A 17,037-nucleotide genomic window follows, 5' to 3' on the forward strand; every position below is an offset into this window, starting at 1 on the left:
CATGTAAAATTTTAGCAGTGAATATTTGCATTGACATATGGTAAAGTAAATTCAACAAAATTAAAGAGTCCTTAACTTAAGATGAATCGATTAAACTTTAATATTAATACATATTGTTCAAGAGTACAGAAAATATGGTCATTTATATTATGTCAAAAGTCTTTCCTTTATAGTAAAACTTTTGTCATCAACATATTTAAAAATGGATGTAAGAATAGCAAAGCTTTTTTGATTTAAGAGAAATCGATTGACCTGTAAGATTAATACATTTTTGGAAGAGTAAGGATTTTATTGTCATTCATAATATGTGAAAAATCGTGGTTTTTTTATAGTTCAAAATTCTCCATCAACATAATTAAAAGTTGAAAAATATTTCAACGTTGGCGTTGGAATAAAAAAGACTTGAATTTGAGACTAAAAAATCATTAATGCTTTTTCAGCAGGGAAGTAATTATATATTTTATAATTAATCAAAAGAAAGATACAATTATAAATATGATTTGGTAATACAAATATTTAATATGTTAAATATTTTCAATTGGTTACAACACTTTTGGTAATGCTTGCCTCCAAAAATCCATTCGCTCAGTGTAATAGGAATTTGATAACGTCACTTTTCGATCCATTTTCTTGTTGATGTCTCCAATCTCAAGGAAGGTTTTAGTTTTTGTAGTATAGGGAACCCACAGATTAGGATGATCTAACTTCTTTGATATAGGTTTTCTAAAAAATGTCAAAAATATATCAGAATAAACAAGCAATCATGATTCAGTTCTGTAAAGTATTATATCATGAAATTTGGAATCTTCACCCATTTATTGCAAACGATGTCCAAAGATCCACCATTAAATCAATTATATATTCGTCGCTCTTAGCATAATTCAAATGTGCAGATTCAAATCTTGCTGGTGGTTCCGGAAATAAATATGAAAGTTCGTCACCATGGCCGACTCCAAGGTTTTTATGATCTTTATTGGCATTACGACTGTAAGTTCCTCGATAATTGAAGGAATAAAAATAAATAGGATTTTTCCTCTTAGGCTCTATAGTTTCTAATAATCTTACTTCCGGATAAAGGAAAAACCCATCGCTAATGAATTTGGTTAAAGCTTCTAGGTACTATTAAAAAATATGACGGATTATTATTGATTATTCTTCTTTAAAAAGAATCTGATATATTATTTTATAATAATTTATTTGAATATATAGATTCTTCATATAAGAATCTAAAGATAAATAAAATAAATACACCAGGGCTCCGATAGAAGCCGATATAACCAGTTCCTAGAAATGCGGGCCCACACAGTTTCTCAACGCGCGCACAGTGTCAACATTAGTGTTGCAAAACGACACGAGATGCTCGGTTCTCTTGCTCATTTCAGTCGTTCGAAAAGAATTCTCAAAAACTGAGAATATTATTCTCTCTTTTGTTTGTATCGTCTCATCTCATCTGATTTCATCTCGTTCCTCTCCCGAGCTACCAGCGGAAACGCCATTGATGTAAATGTAAGGTTGTCAAATTAAAAAAATAGTTGATAAAAATGTCAATACACCATGTACGTTCCAAAAACAGTTGTATTTAAAGAATTCCTGTCCAAAAAACATTTTTAGGTAAAAGAATATGACTATTTTATCCATGAATATTGTTCCAACTGAAATTTAAACTATGCATTATAATTCAGCTTAAATAATAAATCATTTCCAATATGAAAGTACACGAGGACTTTTTCTGGTTTATAAAGTCATCAGTAAAAAATCTTCATTTGAATTTTTAGCTATTTAAGCACATGTGAAACGATCACTTTTAAGTTTATTTTTGCAAAAATAAAATTATTTTTTTAATAAAAATTACTTTCAAATATTTTAAAATATCCTAAAATACTTGAAATCCCGAGTAAAAATTTCTTCAAACATTTTTTAATTCTGGAACTATGTTGAAAATTCCTTATGATCCTTCAAAATATCATAATAATTTACAGGTCCCACAAAATCCTTCTAAATCTTATGAAATTCTTCAGAACTGTATACAATTTTTTAAATAATAGCTCAAAATTATTAAAATCATTAGAAATGCCTTCACATTTATTAATTAGCTTAGAAATTCCTTATATCTTTTTAAAAATCCTTAATTCGAGCCTTAAATGTCTCGAAATCTCTTTAAACATTTCTAAGATTCCTTAAAAATCCCCGTTAAACTTTTTTATTTATGTTGAAAAATCCGATTCTTAAATACGGAAATTGTTTTTAATATTCTCGTAATTTTATTATTCATGTGAAACGAGTTTTTAAATATACCGCTTAAAAAATCAGTACATATTATTATAACAATTATTATCAAAAATGAAGTGTACATAAGGCTTTTTTGGCCCCAGAAATCTAGTATTAGAGAATAATTTTCTTTATGCATCAGGTTTGAGATATAACCTCAAAAATCATACCAAAATAAACTAACGAGATAAAAAAAAGGATTATACTATTGAAAATCATATTTAGGAACCTTAATTATTAATGAAAGAAGTATATAATTTAATATAAATACACATTTTACTCTAAATGCTATGTTTTTTGTGCCTCATATGTCTAGTTTCATATTTAATGACACTACTAATGTCATTTGTTTTTTTACGAATGTTATTTTTGACACTGACAAGGCAGTTGATCGAAATATAAGATCTTTCGAGAAGCTCGCTTATATTAAACGAGATAAGATGAGATTTGATAAAAAAAGACGAGAGATTTTCTCGTTGTTGCTCATTTCTCGTATTTCTCGCTCAAATGCAACACTAGTCAACATTGCCTCACCACCAGGAGCGAAGCAATAAAAGAGGACTGTACCCCCAGTGTTTACGTTTTGAGGCACCAATTTACAAGCAAGGCTAGTGCGAGGCAACACCCGAAGCTGTTACTATATCGAAGCTCTTGTTATATCGAAACTCTGGTGTAAAGATAAAGGACATATCTTGTTATACATACATAATTACAAGGCACTCTCTTTAAATGAACAAGTGAGATCTCACTGGTTGAAACTAGCTGAAATTAGTGAGATTTTACGGTTTCACTTAGTGAAACGTACGTGCGTGTCGTTATCCGTTAGCTGGTTCGGTATTATCATTGCGATTCATCACTTTTGTGCTAACCTTTGCAAAATTATCTTTTAAGCCCCGCACTTTATATTGCAGCCCAAGTGGCCAGCGGCCTTTACAGTTTCAAGCAAAAGATATTACATTCCCTACTTATTACAGCCAGGTGATATGCGCGCATCAGGTGACTGGAGTCATGTCTTGAACGCCTGGAGTGCTACATCACTGATTGAATCTGTCGTTTGGCGTTACTGGTACATTCAGTAAGGTTTTCTTAGCAGAGTAACTTACTGGTTCACTTAGTCAAATTTGGGAAATCACTGATTTACTACGGATAATTCAAAACACTGATTCGACCAGTGACCATTTCACTGGTTCAGTTTAAGAAAGCACTCTTATTTTTTTACGTAATTTCATAAAAGGTAGCATAAAGTCAATAAAATTACATACCTGGCTTCGTGATAATTTATATATAGAGCTCTTGAAATAATATTTATCTACAGCTTTTGTAAATTTAATTGCTTGTTTAGAATCAAAGAAAGACTTTGCGGTATATGCTATTAGTGGAAAATGAGCTACTCTGAGTAGATCATAAGGTTTGGAGCTTCTATATAGATCTATAACAAATAAATATTTTAGTTAAAAATTGTATTACTGTTCAATGTGTTACATTATAATATATTATCAATTTTTGTTTCTACGAGAAACATATATTTCTATATGAATGTACTTGTTAAAATATTAAAAATCTAAAATTGTCTTGAAACAAAATTTCGTACACTTAGTCATTAATAATCCTTCGTCAGCTACTTGACCAGTCATGAGTGGTAAATCCTTCATTTTATTTTGTTTAATTAAATTTGCTGGGCTATCTGTTAAGAAAGCTCCATCAGTTATAGGTTCATCGGTTGGCGTCCAAGTCACTTGGGAAAATCGGGAAAGTTTATCGAATGTACGAATTGTCTTCATTAATTTCTTCACACTTTTTTTTTTTAGACAGGCAACAAGTTTTTCTGTTTGTTTAAAATGACACCAAACAATTCTTGCAACTTTTTTTGCATGTTTGGCAAGTCTACTGCGTTTTTGATATGCCCACGGACACAGTGAACTGCCACTTTGAATAATATACTGATGAAAGAGACCTAGCAATTCAAAGATAATTGAAACTTATAAACCCTAAACTATCGGAGGCATTATGCTTAAATTGTATGAATATTTACGAGTCGCACATCCTTGCAGTTAAAAGGAAGGGAAAAGTACTGGGTAATGTGGGGGGGGGGGGGGCGATAGGGAGGAACGAAAGGTGGAAAGGAAAAGGGGTGATGGAAAGGAGGTGAAAACGAGTTTATTGGTGAGAAGGAGGAAAAGGGGCTGAGGAATCTAGAGGCAATAGGAGTGAATAAGGAGAGGAGGAGTGATAGGGTTTTATGCGGTGTTAGTAAGGAAAAGGGATGAAGTTGTGTGATGTGGTAAAGGGGTAGAGGTGGTGAGGAAAAAGCGTAATTAGAAGAACCTAGAAATTGATACGAGTGGTGAGAAGGTGAAGGACTGCGGAGCGGTAAGGATAAGTGGAAGGGGCGGAGTGAGGGCTGTTGAATGGGTAGTAAGAAAATAGGGTAGTGTCCTGGGAAAGGAGAAGAGGAAGGATTTTAGCAGGATAGTGAGCAAAAGTGTGATGAGGTGGGAAAGGAATTTATAAGTAAAAGCAAAGCTCGAGGGGAAGGGTTTTGTTATTATATTTGATTTGATTTTATTTATAACGATAGACTTAACAACTCTACGAAACTCTTTCTCACGGATGCCCGTGTCGCTTTCTAGAGAATTTTTAACCCTCAGGGTATAAGATGGGTTAGCGTAATTCGAGCGAATTTTTAAAGAAGTGTCTCTTTGGAAGTAGTTGCCTGCAAGTGCATGTTATTTCATATAAGTTGCGCTACTCTTCGTACTTTACCAAGGAATATGGATATCAGAGACGAATTTGTTGACAATAAAATATCTGAACAGAAACGTTGCCAATTGTGTCCCAGTTCTCTTGACCATAAGACTTTTTACAAGTGTTTATGTGTGTAATAGTATCTAGTTTATTGCATTCAATAAAAAAATGCAAGCAATTTCTGTTGTTTATTCATATTGTAATCATCTACATATATTATCAACAACAAGTATTTTTTGGATTTTAAAATATATTTCTGTTAAAAAAATTTTAGATAAATGAATTGAATAACGTTTTATTGTTACACAAAAAAAACGCTTACCATCGTAGTTTGAAAAAAAAATTTTTTTTTGAGAAAATGGAAAAGCGAAAGCAGTCATTTTAAAGTACAGCTTTTCAGCTTTCAAAAGCCTACTTCCCTGGTAGGAATTATAACTTGGTTCTTAAGAGGCCCTGTCTAGATTTCCTATTTTCTATCGAGGCCCTAAAGTGGAAATCTATCAAGGGCGCAAGCGAAAGCGTCACGCTCAACTAGCGAGATCATCAGTAGGCAAACCAATGAGGGCATATTAATAGGGTCTTTATAGAATCTAGATAGTCCCTCACACGTCGACCAAAAATACTTCCGAATCAATGAAATATTGTTTTGAAGCACTAAACGGTTAAGGGGTTATGAGACCTAGTTAGATGAATAAAATAAAACATGTTTGAGGCCAATCTGTAGATGACCCAAAAGCCGGCCTTATTGACCCTCCTCCTTTTACTATCGACGAGATACTTCAAGTCCTCTGGCATTGACGTTGAATAAGTGTGTGAAGAAAAAAAGGTAGGTTAATGAAAGAGGTATCATTTTAAAGGTGCAAATGTTGTACGTTAATGAGTCAAAAAGTAATATTCGAAAAAATTATTTGTAGCTTACAGATCTGAAAACCTGATGAAAATTAAGGAAATTTAATAGCTTTTAAAAACAGTGAACTTTGAAGCATAGTTTTTTACAGAAAAAATAATAGGGAAAATCTGAAAAAATCATGGTGGTACCTTACACATTTATGAACAGATTGCCGTCGAAAAATGTGCAAAATATAAATAATTGTTCGTTTTTTGTGAATAAATATGCGAGCGCACTATCTTCAGTTCTAATGAAGATAATGAAGTGCTTTAAATTTTAGGTAGTTAGTTGAACTATTTATAATAATTTATAATTTGAAGGAAGTATGTGCTTCTTGTTGTCTTCGTAAAAATTGCGATATTTGAAGTCAGTTTTTTATATAGGAAGGCAAGTGCGAGAGCCCAGCGTGGTGCCATTTTTCAAGGGATCGTCCTCGGTTTTCCTCAACCCGACCTACTAGTGTGGGATCCGAAGAGGAGAGTGAGCATCCATATTAGGTCCTGATGATTTGATGATTGATTCTCGTCCAGAATGTTCTACTGATTCCGAATATATTGGGTGCACATACCGAATTCCGGGTCGTTTTGATATTATTTGACACTCTATGTGTCTACTAACACTCGTACACACAGACGTGAAAACTTTGTACTTATTTAGAATTTTGTCAAAACTAAACTAATAGCCTAATTGACAAAATTTTCAAAACCAACTGTATTTTCTTAGTTAGTTCTGTATGATTCCAGAAAAAAATTATTAAATGATAAAAAATGTACTGTAGAAATCGTTTTCTATTAAAACGCTATTTTATTGTTTTTCTCGAAAACTATCAATTAAATCAACATACACTATCAACAAAATTTGTGCATATCACACTTCTATAAATGAATATGGAAAAATATTTTCAAAACTTTTATCATTTTCAGAGATATGACATTTTTTATCTAAACACATAAAATGTCAAATAACAACAAAAAGACCCGAAATTCGCTATGTGTACCCGATATATTCGGTATCAGGAGAAAATTCTGCACAAGAATCAATCATCAAATCATCAGGACCTAAAATGGATGCTCAAGTGCTTTTGGATCCCAGACTATACCCAAATTGTGCCTCCGAGCCTCACTCTGGACTTCAAACCCTTTTCCTGTGTTGAAGAAAATCGAGGCCGATCCCCTGAAAAAACGGCACCACGCTGGGCTCTCGCACTTGCTTTCCTATATAAAAAACTGACTTCAAATATCGCAATTTTTACGAAGACAACAAGAAGCACATACTTCCTTCAAATTATAAATTATTATAAATAGTTCAACTAACTACCTAAAATTTAAAGCACTTCATTATCTTCATTAGAACTGAAGACAGTGCGCTCGCATATTTATTCACAAAAAACGAACAATTATTTATATTTTGCACATTTTTCGACGGCAATCTGTTCATAAATGTGTAAGGTACCACCATTATTTTTTCAGATTTTCCCTATTATTTTTTCTGTAAAAAACTATGCTTCAAAGTTCACTGTTTTTAAAAGCTATTAAATTTCCTTAATTTTCATCAGGTTTTCAGATCTGTAAGCTACAAATAATTTTTTGGAATATTACTTCTTGGCTCATTAACGTACAACATTTGCACCTTTAAAATGAGACCTTTTTCATTAACCTACAAGTTTTTCTTCACATACTTATTCAACGTTAAAGCCAGAGGGCTCGAATTTTCTCGCCGATATTCGGAATATTTATAAAAGTGTTATCATTTTTCATTTAAAATAATAATTTATGTAGAGTACAGTTTTTATTTGAAATTTCACGACGATCTCTTGTATTATGTTTGACCCTATAGTCCAGAATCAAGAAAAAATATTCTAAAAATATGTTCGTTAATTATAAATATACTACAAAGATTTACCTTTAGAATTGTTTTTTCTTTTGAAATCATGAGCTAAGTATCCCTAAAATAAATTTTGTTAAATTTATTTTACAATTACTTAGGAATTCGATTCTTTTTAAAAGATGTTTAGGATTCTTTTGAATTTCATCAAATCTATCAAATATTTCTTTAAATTACTCGATAATTTACATTTCAATAAGCTTTTAATATTACGAAATTGAAACGTTGTACTTTAAAATCTTCTACATTCTTCTTGTAATATTTAGGAAGTCCTTTAATATGTTAAAAACTATTTGGAAGACATTTTTTGGGAACCTATGGACTTTCACGAATTCAGGGGTATGTCATTTCTTATTGACAGACAGAAATTAAATATAAACATTCCCTCATTCAATCGTGAAAATAGGTAGATTCCGATTATTTCTATTTTCAGACAGAAATTTGGATAAGGCTATTGTCGATATGCAGATAGTATTAAACAATAGAGAATTCTAGAAAACTTGATCTTTTCAAAGTTTTCTTTAGATCTGAAGGTATTTATTTATTACTACGTTATTCATAATTTTAAATCCACATTTCTGTCTGAAAGTAGAAATTCTCCGAATCTACATATTTTCACGATTTAATGAGGGAATGTTGATATATAATTTTTGTCTGTCAATGAGAAATGACATACCCCTGGACTCGTGAAAACCCATAGATTCCCAAAAAATGACTTCCGAATAGTTTGCATCAGTTAATTTTAAATTTTTAGTGAATAAGTTAGAACGGTAATCGGAGATGATTTAGGGTCATTAGCAACAATACACCCAGCGCTCCGGCAATCCCGGCGACTAAGCGCGCCGTGACAAGTGTGAGGGATAAGGGTCCCACTGGAAGGAGAAGGATTCCAGGTAGCTGGCGCTCCTTTGTGGTGCACCCGTTTGAATAGGTTTCTCCCAGATGGGAGAGTGGTGGGGGCTGAAAAATCCCACGTTCTGGAGACACTGCGCTGCGCTGAGTGCATTATTCTAAATGATCGTCAGCATTCATCCGATACATTAGAAATTAGGGAAAAAGGTTTTTTAAGCTCGATTTGTTACATATGATTTTTAAATATACTCACATGATTTCAAAATAAATCGCTCTCTAATAAAAATTCCTTAAAATTTTTTTAAGGCACCAAATGTTTTAAATTTTTTCAGAAAAAAATGAAATTTTTCAAAGTTTGCATCTCTGTAATTTTAAAAAATGTTCTTTTTTAAATTGAATTATAATTAAGCATAATAACATTGATGTGCCTTTTGCACGCACCGCTGTATTACCCGTTTTACCTGTCGAGGGCGTTACATGGTCCCCTCGAGAAAATAATTAATTGATAGAAATTATTTTTGAAATATATCTTTATGAATAAAGCTTTTTATCTAGTTTAATTAAAAAATATAGTGCTAAAAAGTGAGTATATCAATAATTTAAGTCAAGTAGCACACGACAATATCCTTTTGAGGGCCAGCAGAGGGAAAGCCTAGATTCTTCCAGCTAGAAAATCTGGCTGCGGCCTCGTAATAGCCAATATTTAGTTTAGACATAAAGAGGCAATTTCTACCCGGGTTATACATTTTTTTTTAATAAATGGCAAACTTAAAAACAAAAATTTTTTAATGAGATTTGTTTTAAAATTGTTTATATTTTCAAATATAACTTTGTCAAATAAAATAATATCAGAATGTTAATGAAACCGTCGTAATTCTGAGTAAGTCTTGGATTGTTTTAGAAAGAAAAAAATGGTTTCAATCGACAAATTACAGCCCACTATACAGTCGCTCAAAGATGCCAGGTTAAGCTAACCCACGTTAGTCCGGAACGTAACACTTTTTTAGTCCGTGCCCTGAGGGTTATATATAATAATACAAGTATTCGAAATGACACTACTCTTACTATTACATACCATCACTTGCTTTTGAAATAGCATGCAGAGAAACACTTGCGCCGCCAGCACTTTCACCAAATAATGTGACTTGTTTTGGATCTCCTCCAAAAAGTATGATGTTTTTCTGAACCCACTTTAGTGCAAGAACCTGATCTTTTAATCCAAAATTACCTGGTGCTGCCGTATCTCCTGTACTGAAAAAGCCAAAGATGGATAATCGATAGTTCAGAGTTACAAGCACAATATCCTTGTCGAGAAGGTAAGCTCCACCAGCATTCAACAAACTACTATTTCCTCTTACGAAAGCTCCTCCATGGATCCAAACCATAACTGGTAACAGCTTAGAATTTTTTGTTTCGCTTTTCTATTGAATTTTTCCAGGACAATAGTAATAATTCAGTTATTATTTATTTATTTTATTTTGATTACTTAGTTGTATAATTGAGTAATTTTATAATTGAAATATTTGTTACCGGTGAATTGAAATTTAACCATGGAGAATGAATATTCAAATACAGGCAATCTTCACTTCCCTGTATTTCGCTATCAACTTGCTGGGTACATTGATCTGCATCTGTATGTGCTAATCGAACTCCATTCCAACCCTCTGCTGCAACCGGATTACTGAATCTGTTTTCAGTGATACAATTTTTTATGATTTTATTATATTTATTTTATTATTTTTAATAGTACAGGAAGTCGATTACGTTACTTTGCAACATCAGGTCTACTTCGATGTCGCCGGAAATAATTTAAGGAAACTATAGATAAACAGTTGAAATAAGTGAATATACCAGAGAAAGTGAAGTAAATGTGAGGTGAGGTGAGAAACAAGCCAGGGGTTTACTAGGCTTCTTCCTGCGTTAACATAAAATTATTGGCACCCTTACGTTTCAATGGACCTTCAAGTTCTATAATTGTTATAATATTAAACTGACAGTTTTTTGACATAAGAACACAACAGCTGATAGGTCATTCCATTTTATTATGTCTAATTCGGTTGCAACCAATTTTTTTTACGTTCATACTTGAATATAGAAATTTAACAAGCTTTTGGGACTTTGTCAATTATGTAATGAAAAAGAACTACGTTATTTTTATTTCGAAATTTGATTTTGAAAATGAAATTGTGTATACTCAAGTGCGAATTGCCGGAGCTGAATACTCGGCCCAGTGTTGGTCCAATTTTGGCAGCCAAAGGTCGGCTAAAGATATTGGGCCAATATCGGCATTTTAATCGGCCCAGTGTTGAGCCAGTGCTGTCAGCCTATATTGGTTATTTATATTTGCCGATCCTCCACCGAAGCTTGGCCCAGTATCGGCACTTTTTTTCGCCAAGTCTCACTTTTAGTACGGGGAACCACGTTTCACGAGGATCAGCCAAAGTCTGGCCCAGTGACAGCACATAGCTGGGCCAAGTGTCACTTTTACCACGACAAACCATGTTTTATTTAAATCGGCCCCATTTTGAGCCAGTGCTGGCAGCCTATATTGGCTATTTATATTTGCATATCCTCCACCAATGCTTGGCCCAGCTTCGGCATTTTTTTTCACCAAGTCTCACTGTTAGCTCCTAAAAAACAAATCTTACACGAAAGATAAAAAAATTGTTTATTGAAAAATTGTCAACCTCACGAAGAAATTTTTGAAGTTCTGTCATTAAAAATTTTTAATTTTATGAAAAATTACATTTCCTGTCATTGCAAAAAGTTGTAAAGTAGTCTACAACGGGAAAAAACGAAATATTACGCGAAGAAATTTTTTAATCGATTTAAATTATTGATTTAAAAAGCTTAATTAAAAGCTTTTATTTAAAGCTTAAGATTTGGTTCTCTAACTTTTCTGAAACGTATCTTATGAGGATAGCTTTTTCACAGAGTTTCAACTTGTCGGTTTAGCGCAGTGGTTAGCACTCCCGACTGCTAGGCGATAGATTTATATATATAGATGTAGGCTAGATACCCCGTAGCGTTAGAAATTTTATTTGTAGTGTAATGTTTAAAATGTAAAATATGTATTCAATCTAAACAGACCATTCATATTTATATTTATAGTACTCGCAATCAATTATTAATTATTTTTGAAATACCTTTTTTTTGTCATATCCTTAGACTATAGCAGTAGTCGTCAAAACTAACCAAAATTGTTCAATGAAATTTCAATTCTTAAAATTATTAATAATATTCAAACTATATGCAGTGGTAAAATGATGAATGGATAAAGCAGATGCGTCCTAAAAAAATATTCAATGATTTTTTATCAGATTTTGAATTAACTCTGGCATCCAGGTTGGTCCGGTATTGGTACCCAGCGTTGGACCGACAATGGCAGCCAAGCCGTGGCTGCCAACTCAAGGCCATATTTATAAATCCGGCACTGGTGCGACAATGGCAGCTAGCTTTGGTCCAATACTGGTATTCAGTGTTGGGTCGACAGTGGTAGCCAAACCTTGGCTGCCAAGTGCAGGCTATAGTTATCATTCCGTCATTGGCGCGATAATGGCAGCCGAGCTTCGGCAATATTTTGCCAACTATGGGCCAATGTTGGGCCTATTTGATTTCGCACTTGAGTAACAATGATATTTTGGTTATTAACAGCGAAAACAATTAATTAATCTTTAGTAAGTCACTATATGTACGATTATTAAATCCCATATTAAGGCCCATAGTCGACAAAAATATTTCCGAAGCTCGGCTGCCATGTTCGCGCCAATGACAGAATGATAACTATGGCCTGCACTTGACAGCCCAACACTGGGTACCAGTATTGGACCAAACCTAACTGCCATCGTCGCGCCATTGTCGGATTAATAACAATGGCCTTTACTTGGCAGCCAAGGCTTGGCTGATATTGTCGACCCAACACTGGGTACCAATACTGCCATAGTCTAAGGTTTAAGAATATAACAAAAAAGGTATTTAAAAAATAAATATTAATTGTTTGCGAGTACTTTGAATATAAATATTAATGGTTCTGTTTAGATTGAATGCCTATATTACATTTTGAACATTATATTACAAATAAAATTTCTAACGCCACGACGTATCGAACCTACATCTATATACCTAAATCTATCGCCTAGCAGTCGGGAGTGCTCACTACTTCGCTAAACCGACAAGTTGAAACTCTGTGAAAAAGCTATCCTCATAAGATACAGTTCAGAAAAGTTAAAGAACCAAATTTTAAGCTTTAAATAAAAGCTTTTAATTAAGCTTTTTAAATAAATAATTTAAATCGATTACAAAATTTCTTCGCGTAATATTTCGTTTTTTCCCGTTGTAGACTACTTTACAACTGTTTGCAATGACAGGAAATGTAATTTTTTATAAAATTAAAAATTTTTAATGACAGAACTTAACAAATTTCATCGTGCACATAGTTTGCGGTGGTTAAAGTGACACTTGGCCCAGTAATGTATCGTCACTGGGCCAGACTTTCGCTGAACCTCGTGATACATGGTTTCCCGTACTAAAAGTGAGACTTTTTTTATTATTATTATTACACCATTAAGCCATTTCCCTTTCGGGGTAGGCGTGACTCACTCGGTAGGGGAAAGGAGTAGTGTGTGGAAGGGATAGAGATTTTTCAGATTGATCCAGAATTCTCGTGCTATTTAAGTAAATAACACGTTCGTTCCGCAACACTGCTCCGACCCAGGTTGCTGATCAATCTCTCTAGCAATCACCCCAAGCGAAGAACCTCAAGAAGTCGTTATGTAAGGTTCCCCACATGGGTCCATTAGTAGCCAAGGTCTTTTGTTTCAGGTGTCATTCACTCTACTGACACTCTTTTTATTAACTATTTGCCGCCATAATTTCCTGTCCTGGCATACTTTTCTAGCTTCTTTTATGTCCATGCATTTTTTCATGCAGAGTCTCGTGTTTCTGTGACTTCTTATGTCTCTTATAACTAGGGTCTCATTCACACATTCTAACCATTCTTTCAGCGGTCTACTTCTGGGCACGCTGCCATTTACTTTACCTTGATACACTTATTTCGTTAGTCGTTCATTTGGCATTCTCTCAACATGTCCGAACCATCTTAACCGATTTCTTTTCCATGTGTCTACTAGCGTCTCTTCGGCACCACATTCTTTTAGAATTATCTCGTTACTTACTTTGTTTATCAGGGTTTTCCCGCATATTATGCGTATGAATCTCATGTCAATTGCGTTAATTTTACTATTATCTTTTTCTTGATAAGTCCATGTCTCGCTACCGTATAGTACAGTCGGTACAAATATAGAATTATGTATTGCCATTTTAGCTTTATTTGATAAATTTTTACTTCTGATAAGGGGACCTGCTCGACCAATAACCTTCATAACTTCATTTATTCGTCTATCTAATTCCTCATCTATCCTCCCGTCCCTAGTAAATAAGCTACCAAGTTTTACGAACTTATCAACTTGTTCAATTCTCTCATCATTTAATAAAATATTGCACAGTGTGTTCTCACTCTTTCCTTATAACACCATAGTTTTTGTTTTATTTGCATTGATTTTCAGGCACATGCTCTTCATGCTTGCAGCTAGTTTGTTCAGAATTCTTTGTAAGTCTTCGATAGACTCTGCCATAACAACTTTATCATTGGCGAACGCTAACCCACGTACCCTCACTGTTTCGAGATCCACACCCTCTTCGTCGAAGAGAGCCATTCTTAAACACTTGTCCATAAATAATATAAATAACCATGAAGACATAACGCATCCTTGTCTTACTCCTTGAATAATATCGAAACAGTCACTCAGTTTCCCATTCACTCTTACACTCGCTTTGCTACCTGTATATATTATTTTTATAGCTTGTAGGATCCATCCATTGACTGCATACTCTTTCAGAACTTCCCAAAGTTTATTTCTATCTACCTTGTCAAAAGCTTTTTCTAGGTCAACAAATGCACAGAAAACTTTTTTTTCCTACCCTCAAACTTTTTTCTGTTATTTTCCTTAAGCTAAATACTTGATCCGTACATGACCTTCCTGGCATAAACCCACTTCGGACTTCCCAAATCTTTGCTTCTGTTATTTTCATTACCCTACGAATGAGTATTTTTGAATATATTTTACTTACGGTGCTTAATAAGCTAATCCCTCTGTAATTATTGCACTAGCTTTTATCTCCCTTTCTCTTGAAAATTGGTACGATAATTGCTTTTTTCTAATCGTCTGGAACGTCTCCCATCTCGAAACATAAATTTATCAATTAGCACAGTCTATGTGCTATGCACGCGGTACCGTGTCTAAGCATTTCAGCGTTAATACCGTCTACCCCGGCATCTTACCGTTTTTCAAGTTCTTAATTATATCTCTAACCTCAGTGACATAGACTTTTTCAATTGAGTTTTCCATATCATCGTGTTCAACATCACAGTTGTGGTGTCCTATAGCTTCATCTCCGAATTGTCTCCTAAAATAGTCTCTGAAAGCCTCTAGTATTCCGTCTGCATCATATACCATTTCCCCCCTACTATTTCTCATGTTGACAATTTCTGTACTTTTGTTTTCTCATGGTGCAATAAAATGCCAATACTGGGCAAATCATCGGCGGAGGATCGGCCAATATAAAAAGCCAATATAGGCTGCCAGGACTGGCTTAACGGCTTAACACTGGGCCGATTAAAATGCCGATATTGGCCCAATAACTTTAGCCGACCTTTGGCTGCCAAAATTGGACCAACACTGGGCCGTATATTCAGCTCCGGCAATTCGTACTTGGGTAGTTGTAATCTCATGTAATCACACTCTAAAATAACGATAGTTTAAACTTTTTGCACACTCGTCACTTTCGTAGAATAAAAAAATTCGAAATCAATGTGAAAACCGGTTGAAGTATATTCAGGATTTTATTCTTTTATCCCTAAGAGGTATGCTTCCGCTAAAATGTGAAAGACGTCTAAATTCTCGATTATTAAAGTAGTCCGGCTATTGAATCAGTTTGATGAAAAATCATTAAAGTTCGTTTTTCTTTTGGCGGAGAAATATGTCCTCTTTCACATAATGCCTTTCATAGAAGCTCTTTCCAGTTAAAAATTTTAATTATCACTATTAAAAATCGTGTTGAAAAACTAGGGAACTTATGGAAAGGTCTTTCGCGAGCTTCAAAAATAATTAATTCTGACTTTAAAACATGTTGAATATTGTTAGGAAATCTGTTTTAGAGACAGAAAATATCATTTTAAATTCAAATTACTGCTCATTTGGGAGCATTCACTTATAATGTCACACCCTGAGGTGCAGGGGAGGGTCTTGTCATGCGTGACAAATCGCGACATACGGGGACGAGTCATTCTGCGCGTGATGTCACGGAGGGTTTTCCTCGTTTTAAATGACAACCTGAAAAGTATTAAATCCATATACTCGTATATGCTACCTGTTATATGTTCTTTGAAAAGAATAAAAAAGTGTTAATAATCAGGTTTATATTTTTGATTATGTTCATGTAACGTTTGTACTTGCTTCCGGGGTATTTGAGCTTCATTTTAGAAAAATATACCGAGGGAAAATATGACGAGAACGGTATGGCCTTGAGTAAAGTTGGCAAACAGCTTCTGCTGGAATCGGGAAGTACGCGAAATGTCAAAATATGATGTTGCTGCCTATGTATGTGTAGGTTAAGTTTACTTTCTCGACATGTGGTTATGCTGCCAACTGCTGAGTGTGAAAAATTACTTTTACTTGGATCGAGTCAAATCAATATTTAAATTTACATTTTATTATTATTTAAAAACCATTTTATTCATATTATTCTGCATGGAAATTTAATGCCCAATTTATTCATTGCTGTGCTGGCCAAATTTGGAATTTAATTCAAAATTTCACATCGAGATAATCGACATAACTTTGACTAGCTTTTCCAGTAGCCGAACTATTTTAATGTGGAGATTTTATTATTTCCTCGAGTAAAAATGCTTCGACTTGAGTTCGACTTGGTTATGTCTTAAGTTCGTCTCCAAAACATCGATGTCTGGCTGTGTCTTTAAGCTGAGTCGAGACATAGGCCTTTGTCTTACTTTTATGGCCACGACAGGTAACACGGCGTTTACTTGTCTTAAGTCGAGTCTTGTCTTGGCTAAGACGACGTTTACTTGACTCAAAACGAAATTAAAATTGATGAATGAAAAATTTGTAATTACTAAATTAGTTATTTTTAATTTCAAACTTCAGATTTAGTGGATCCTAAACGAGTACAACCCTTTAAAATTTTCTTTAAAAAAATGAAAATTGTAACTTTCTAGAAGGATCTCCTAAGCCGTTAGAAATACGTTAAAACAAACAGCATTTTGGGTATCAACATCAAACAAATATAATACAAATAACAATCCGTAAATAAGTTGATTTAAT

The 17,037-nt window shown here is 33.8% G+C and overlaps 2 protein-coding genes across 2 annotated transcripts in view; one reads left to right on the plus strand and one right to left on the minus strand.

Annotated features, from left to right (window-relative positions):
• The window catches only part of LOC117180187 (popeye domain-containing protein 3), a 50,893-nt gene that overhangs the window by 25,563 nt on the left and 8,293 nt on the right, over positions 1-17,037 (plus strand). The window lies entirely within an intron of this gene.
• LOC117180186 (esterase E4-like) overlaps positions 497-17,037 on the minus strand; it is a 20,423-nt gene continuing 3,882 nt past the window's right edge. Inside the window, exons 2-7 of the mRNA XM_033372556.1 lie at positions 10,169-10,325; positions 9,714-10,059; positions 3,860-4,222; positions 3,531-3,697; positions 812-1,119; positions 497-723 (exon numbers count right to left, since the gene is read on the minus strand). Of these exons, the coding sequence (XP_033228447.1) occupies positions 543-723; positions 812-1,119; positions 3,531-3,697; positions 3,860-4,222; positions 9,714-10,059; positions 10,169-10,325 (1,522 nt within the window). The 3' untranslated portion in view covers positions 497-542. The remainder of the gene's footprint in view (positions 724-811; positions 1,120-3,530; positions 3,698-3,859; positions 4,223-9,713; positions 10,060-10,168; positions 10,326-17,037) is intronic.

This window comes from Belonocnema kinseyi, chromosome 9 (genome assembly GCF_010883055.1).
Source record: "Belonocnema kinseyi isolate 2016_QV_RU_SX_M_011 chromosome 9, B_treatae_v1, whole genome shotgun sequence".
Classification (NCBI taxonomy): Eukaryota; Metazoa; Arthropoda; class Insecta; order Hymenoptera; family Cynipidae; genus Belonocnema; species Belonocnema kinseyi.